The sequence below is a fragment of the Myotis lucifugus genome, unplaced genomic scaffold (assembly GCF_000147115.1).
Source record: "Myotis lucifugus unplaced genomic scaffold, Myoluc2.0 scaffold_5001, whole genome shotgun sequence".
Taxonomy (NCBI): Eukaryota; Metazoa; Chordata; class Mammalia; order Chiroptera; family Vespertilionidae; genus Myotis; species Myotis lucifugus.
This window is the reverse complement of record NW_005876049.1, coordinates 1-6,773: the sequence shown is the minus strand read 5'-3', so window position 1 is coordinate 6,773 and position 6,773 is coordinate 1. Positions and strand designations below refer to the sequence as shown.

General features: G+C 65.8%; 1 protein-coding gene across 1 annotated transcript in view; it reads left to right on the top strand.

The window, feature by feature from the left end:
- Positions 1 to 6,494, top strand: part of TTC38 (tetratricopeptide repeat domain 38) — a gene marked incomplete at both ends in the record, with an annotated part of 8,767 nt that extends 2,273 nt beyond the window's left edge. Inside the window, 4 exons of the mRNA XM_006109011.3 lie at positions 855 to 930; positions 1,666 to 1,785; positions 5,194 to 5,253; positions 6,287 to 6,494. Of these exons, the coding sequence (XP_006109073.3) occupies positions 855 to 930; positions 1,666 to 1,785; positions 5,194 to 5,253; positions 6,287 to 6,494 (464 nt within the window). The remainder of the gene's footprint in view (positions 1 to 854; positions 931 to 1,665; positions 1,786 to 5,193; positions 5,254 to 6,286) is intronic.
- Between the last annotated feature and the right edge of the window lie 279 nt (positions 6,495 to 6,773).

Below are 6,773 nucleotides of genomic sequence, written 5' to 3'. Positions count from 1 at the left end.
AGCGCGGGAGCTCGTGCCGTTGTGACGGGGCGAGGAAGGCGCGTGGTTAGTCAGCGCTGTGTCGCCCAGCCCGTGCTCAGCGGGGCCCGGGGCGAGGGCCAGTTGGACAGACGGGGCCCCCCGCCTCCAGGAGCTGGGGTCTGGGGAGAAGCTGCTGACAGCCCGCGGTCACCACAGCTCCCCGGGCTATCCCTGAACTGTCCCTCCTCGCGGGCAGCACCCCGAGGGCAGGAGGGAAAAGACCCTTGTCGCCCCCGTGGGGACCTTGGCGTCCTAGGAGGTGGGATGTGAATTGCAGAGGGTCCAGCACAGAGACAGGGGTTGGGTTGGGAGCCGTCACACAGATGATAAAGGTCACGCCGCCCCTCCCAGCCAGGGCATCCGCTCGCTGGGACCCCGCACGTGGCGTGGTGCCTGGCACAGGGCCAGTGGACCAGCTCCTGGCGCTGCCAGAACCACGGCCACAGGCTGGGAGGCTTAAAACCACAGATTCATTCTCTCCCAGGGGTCAGGGGCCCGTCGAAGGCTCTTGGGGAGGATCCCCGGCCTCTCCCAGATCCGGCGGGGCTTCCTCGCGTTCCTGGCTCACGGCTGCGCTACCCCTCCTGCCCGGTCCTCACGCGGGTCTGTCCTGTGTGTGTCTGTGTCTACTTCGCTCTCCTCTCGCGTGCTATCAGGGCACCAGCCGTCGGGTTTGGAACCCACCTCCTGGTGTGACCACCTCCGCACACACCGACTCCGCGCTCGGACACGTGTGCACACGGCGTGTGGGGGCACATCGGCCGGCGCAGGTCGTGCTGAGGGTTGAACGGTCCCGGTCCCCTTTCTAAAAAGGACTGTCGCTCTGTCTTCAGCTACGTGAAAGGCATCTACTCGTTCGGGTTGATGGAAACCAACCTCTACGACCAGGCGGAGAAGCTCGCCAAAGAGGTGGGTGGCTCCCCGAGGTGCCGGCCTCAGGGCTGGCGTCCGTGGGGCAGGGGCACGAGGACCCGCTCATGGGTGGCCCCGGCCAGGTTCCCCCTCTGCGCCTGTTTCCTCGAGGATTCGGGGGGAAGGGCTTGTGGTGACAGCAGCTGCCACCGGTCACAGCGCCTCCCGCGGTCCGGTCTGCGGAGCCACGAAGCACAAACTACCTCCACAGGCGAGGAAGGCGAGCGAGGCCAGGGAGGCCGCCCCTCCGGTGGCACAGAGGGCGGCCCTGGCACCACTCTGTCTGCCTGCAGAGCCCGCCTGACCCTGCGGGAGCCAGAGCTTGGGAGGCCGGGAGCGTATGGAAATGCGGGCGCTCCCACCTCGGACCTCACTACTGTCACTAATGTCACTCGGGGAGTTGAGCCGCAATTGGAGCGGAGGCTGCTCTGGTGGCCCTGGCTGGGGGCTGGGGGCAGGGTCCCGCGGCCAGCCCTTCCCTTGGGCGCGCCCTGGCGGTGGGAAGACAGCTGGGTGGTCCCGGGCCAGCGCTCAGTCCCATCTGTGAAATGGGTGTGACGGCCCTTGGTAGCTGCAGGGGGTCAGCAGGTCCGGCCTTCGGGCCATTCTTGTTTGAGGCTGAGCCCAGTCCCCACGCCGGCCCTGCCCGATGCCCGGCCTCCAGCTCAGGCCGCGTGTGTGGAACTCGAGCCGCAGCCTGACTGATCCGCCCCCGTCTTTCCCGCCCCCCAGGCGTTGTCTGTGACCCCCACGGATGCGTGGTCGGTGCACACTGTGGCCCACATTCACGAGATGAAGGCGGAGGTCAAGGCCGGGCTGGACTTCATGCAGCGCTCGGAAGCCCACTGGAAGGTAGGCGTCGGGCCGCGGTCACCTGCCCGGGCGACCCCGTCCCCCCGAGCTGAGCCGGGCATCGTGGACAGAAGTTACGGTGCAGCTTGGTCGCAGGGAACTCGTGTTTGGGGAGGCGTTTCTGTCCGGCCACAGTGTCCCCTGGGCCAGTCAGTGTCTTGCAGGTGACTCTAGAGTCGGTCCTGGCCTGAGGCATTTGGGGTAAAAGGAATGGACAGGAAGTGCCCAGGGAAAGAGCCTGGCACAGGCGGGAACCGTGAGGGCTCCGCATGGCAGCCAGGAGTGGGCTCAGGGAGCGCCGGGCCGCAGGGCGTGGGTGATGGCGAGGGAGGGTCTGCAGGGCTGGCCTGGGGTGGGCGTCCTGTGAGGCAGGGCTGGACCTCCCTGCCCCCTCCCGGCGTCCCGGCCGTGGTGGCTCAGAGGGTGCCCTCCTCCTCCATGTGCACCTGTCGTCCTGGGCTTGCGTCTGGCACAGCCTGGCCACCTGTCCAGGTGCGGTGGCTGCCCTGCCCTTCTCTTTGCCGTGTGGGTTCCCCAGGGCGCCGCTGGCCAGGACAGAGGGTCTCTGCCTGGGCTGGACCGAGCGGCGGGTGCTCAGTGACCGCGCAAACCGCGGAAGCACCGGGAACCAGGCGCAGGTGGCTGCGTCCGTGGCGGCTCCCCGGCCTGGGACGTGCCTGTGGGAAGGACAGGTGGCCCCTGACTCCCGAGGATTAGCATTAGGGTGTGTGTTTTTATGGGGCCATGGAGCCTTATTGATTTATCCTTGTTGTTGTTAATCCTCCCCCGAGGATATTTTTCCATCAATTTTTAGAGAGAGTGGAGGGAGGGGGAGACAGAGAGAGAGAGAAACATCGATGTGAGAAAGACATCGATTAGTTGCCTTCCACACGCGCCCGACCAGGGCCGAGGTGGAGCCTGCAACTGAGGTAGGTGCCCTGGGCCCTGAGTGGAACCCCGGACCCTGGGCCTGCGGCTGGCGCTCACCCACAGAGATACGCGTGATAAAGCTCATGAGACGCTGGCACTTGATCGGAGAACAGGTTCGTGTCGGTGGTCGCCCGAGCGCGGGCTGAGGCGGTCCCCGGGCACCTTTAGGGTGGGCCGCGCTGAGCCGGGGGCCGGGGGTCAGTGCGTGGGATACATGCGTCTGACGTCGGGCGTTTCCGACGGAGGGTGGAGTCCTGGTGTGACCGCCGTCCGTCAGGGGCCTCGGTGACGACAGGGGGCGACCCGGGTTCTCGGCAGCGGTGCGGGCGGCAGGCGGACGTGACGGTGAGAGCTGTGAGCCCCTGCGCTCACACTCAGGTCTCCGAAGGGCCCCCCAGCTCCGGGGACGGGAGAGCCTGGGGGCCCCTGCGGGACCTGCCTGGGGCTCCCCACACAGATACTGACTGCTGGTTCCGGGGAGCCCTGGGTCTGGGGGTGGGGGAGCAGCGTGCAGCCCCTCCCGGCTGGGCCAGGCTTGTCCAGGCAGAACGGAGGGAGGCGGGGGGTGGAGGGGCCCGGCCGCGGCGTTCAGCTCCTTCCGTGCACATGTCTCCCGAGACCCTGCTTTGCTGGCCTGGCTCTGTCCTGGGCGTGAACGTGACCGTCCGAGCCTCGGGGTCCTCCTCTTACACCTGCTGCGGTGACAGCTCTGAAGCCCTGGCCCCACGCGAGCTCCCTTGGGTGTCGGTTCCAAACATATAAGATGAGGCGGCTCGGGCTCCTGGGGTCGACTCCCGACCGGCTCGCGTCACCTGCCGTCTGCGTCTGTCCCCTGCCGTGTCTGCGGGCGGCCTCCGGCCTGGCCGGGCAGCTCTGGAAGGGAGAGTGTGGCCTGGGATGCGCTTTCCTCCTCCAGCCACTGTCCCCGGCTGTGCTGGCCCCGGGGACCCCGCTGAGAGCCCAGCCTGGACTTCTCTGTCCTCAGGAGACCTGGTCAAGCCCAGCGAGCAGGCTCCCGGCAGCCCACGGGCCACCCAGGCCAGGGCCTGCGGGGGAGTGAGCACCCAGGGAGGCATCCGACCGAACTGGGCTTGAGGGGACGTGGTCAGGGAAGGCTTCCTGGCGAAGGCAGCCTTTGAGCTGGGTGATGAAGGATGTGTAGGAGTTTGCAGGTGAAGGAGGGGGAGCAGGGCGGTACCCCAGCCAAGGGCCAGCCTGAGCAGAGACACCAGTTGGTAACTGATGGAATTACACATCTCCGTTGTCTCTGAAACCCCAGGGACGGAGAGGGGTCGGCAGCTTGCGTCCTCAGCACAGGTGCAGAGAGGCCAGGGGCCATGGAGGGGCTGCCAGGCCCTTTCCAGGGGATGGAGGTGGTGCCCGCGAGGAGGAGGCGGCTGCACGGCAGGCGGTAGAAGGAAGGGCTGGCGTCCAGGCGTCCACCTGCCCCCCTGCTGGGGGCTCACCAACCCCTGTAGGAGTTCCCCGTCTCCCTGGCCCTGGCGGCTTAGTCAGGTGCCCTGCACAGGTGGACACGGTGGGCCCTGCGCAGGGTGGACACAGTGGGCCCTGTGCTGGGTGGACACAGTGGGCCCTGTGCTGGGTGGACATGGTGGGCCCTATGCTGGGTGGACACAGTGGGCCCTGTGCTGGGTGGACACGGTGGGCCCTGTGCAGGGTGGACACGGTGGGCCCTGTGCAGGTGGACACGGTGGGCCCTGTGCAGGTGGACACGGTGGGCCCTGTGCAGGTGGACACGGTGGGCCCTGTGCTGGGTGGACATGGTGGGCCCTGTGCTGGGTGGACACGGTGGGCCCTGTGCAGGTGGACACGGTGGGCCCTGTGCTGGGTGGACACGGTGGGCCCTGTGCAGGTGGACCCCGGCTCCCTGGCCCTGGGGGACACGGTGGGCCCTGTGCAGGTGGACTGGGTGGGCACTGTGCTGGGTGGACACGGTGGGCCCTGTGCTGGGTGGACACGGTGGGCCCTGTGCAGGTGGACACGGTGGGCCCTGTGCTGGGTGGACACGGCGGGCCCTGTGCAGGTGGACACGGTGGGCCCTGTGCTGGGTGGACACGGCGGGCCCTGTGCAGGTGGACACGGTGGGCCCTGTGCTGGGTGGACACGGCGGGCCCTGTGCAGGTGGACACGGTGGGCCCTGTGCTGGGTGATTTCCTGTTCACTTCACCCCACACACAAGGCAGGTGGGTGAGGAGCTGGGTGACCCCTGCTCCTCTGCCTCCTCGCTCGGGCTGACCCGTGGCTGGCTCCCCAGCCTCAGGCTCCTCAGCAAGCGCAGGCATCGACCCGCCGTCCCTGGCGCTGAAGGAGGCGGCGTGGGAACGCGGGCTCAGACCGGCCTCGCGGGGCGCCCGGGAAGTGTTCCCACACTCCAGGGTGTGGGGTCTACAGAAGCCAACATCCGGGCCTTTCTCCCAGGGGCTGTGGGACGTTTCCGATTCTCTCCTCTCTCCCCAGGGCTCGGACATGCTTGCTTGTCACAATTACTGGCACTGGGCTTTGTATCTGATTGAAAAGGTAAGACGCCTGGCGTGTTTCCCTCGAAGCTGTTTGGAGAGAGACACGCTTTTCCGCCCTTCGCTGCCCTCACGTCCCGCGGAGCCCTACTGTGTGTTTGCACATTTATTTATTTACTATCCTCACCCCAGGATATTTTTCCCATTGATTTTTTTTTTTTTTGAGAGTGGAAGGGAGGAAGGAGGGGGGAGAGAGAGACACATCGATGTGAGAGAGACACCTCGATCGGTTGCCTTCCATTTGCACCCTGACCGGGGCCGGGGATCGAGCCTGCAACCGAGGTACACGCTCTGGACGGGAATTGAACCCGAGACCCTTCGGTCCACGGGCCGATCCCTCCCCACCGAGCCAGGCCGGCCGGGCTGTCCCCATGTGGGAGAGGCTGCGTGGTTTTGATAGCTTTTCAGGCCTGAACCACCCCCCGCACCGGCACCGCCTGCACTTGGAGACCAGCCGTGTCGTGTGCAGCCTGCGGCCACACCTCGGACCAAGTGTCCCTGTTGCTGGGTGACCTGCTGAGCCCAGGACGCTCCCGATGCGTTGCCCCAGGGGAGCCAGGAGGGGGGACGCCTGGTCCCCACTGGGTCTGCCACTGGCTCCACTCTAAGCTGCTTCTCAGAGAGACTGTGGACGCCCCCTAAGTGCCCGATGAGGAGTGCTGGGGAGACGGACCGTGCGGGGACACGGAGCCCACGGTGACACGCTGCCCTGCGGGAGCGGTGATCGCAGCCGCGTGTGCAGGGAGGAGCGCAGAGAGGAGACGAGGGGGTACAGGAGGGAGCTGGCCGCAGCTGGACAAGCGCTTGTACGAAGAATGTGCTGTGACAAGCGTCCCCTTAGCAGCGAGGCTGCGTCCGTCTCCCGTGACCGGACGCGCAGGCCAGGGCAGAGGCGGCCGAGCTCCCCTCCCCAGGTCCGCACCAGGCTCGCCCACCCCTCCGTAGCGCGGGGACCTGGGCGCGGCGCGTTCCCGGTCATTCCTCCGGTCACACCTCACCCTCTGGGCAGTAACCACGGAACTTCACTTTTCCAGGGCGAGTATGAGGCCGCGCTGACCATTTACGACGACCACGTAAGTCCCTGTTTGCACACGGTTCGGTTTATTGCGGCAATTTGGCTTTTAGTCTCTAGACCTTTGAGCCCATCACGGCTGCCCCGGCCAGAAACAACCGACCGCTGGAGCGGAACAGTCTGTGTCAGACCCGGTCAATGTCCCTGGGCCGCGTGGCGGGGTGAAGACGGTTCGGCAGTGCTCCCTGGCGGGCAGTGGTGGATACACCTGGTGGTCTCTGAATCCCAGCCTCTCTCATGATCCGATAGGATTTGAAATACAAAGAAACAAAAACACCCAACCGGAAAAGCAAAATGAAAAAAGAATCCAAAAATATGAAGATAGTGTAAAGAGCCTCTGGGACAGCTTCAAGCATACCAACATCCGAATTATAGGGGTGCCAGAAGAAGAGAGAGAGCAAGATATTGAAAACCTATTTGAAGAAATAATGACAGAAAACTCCCCTACC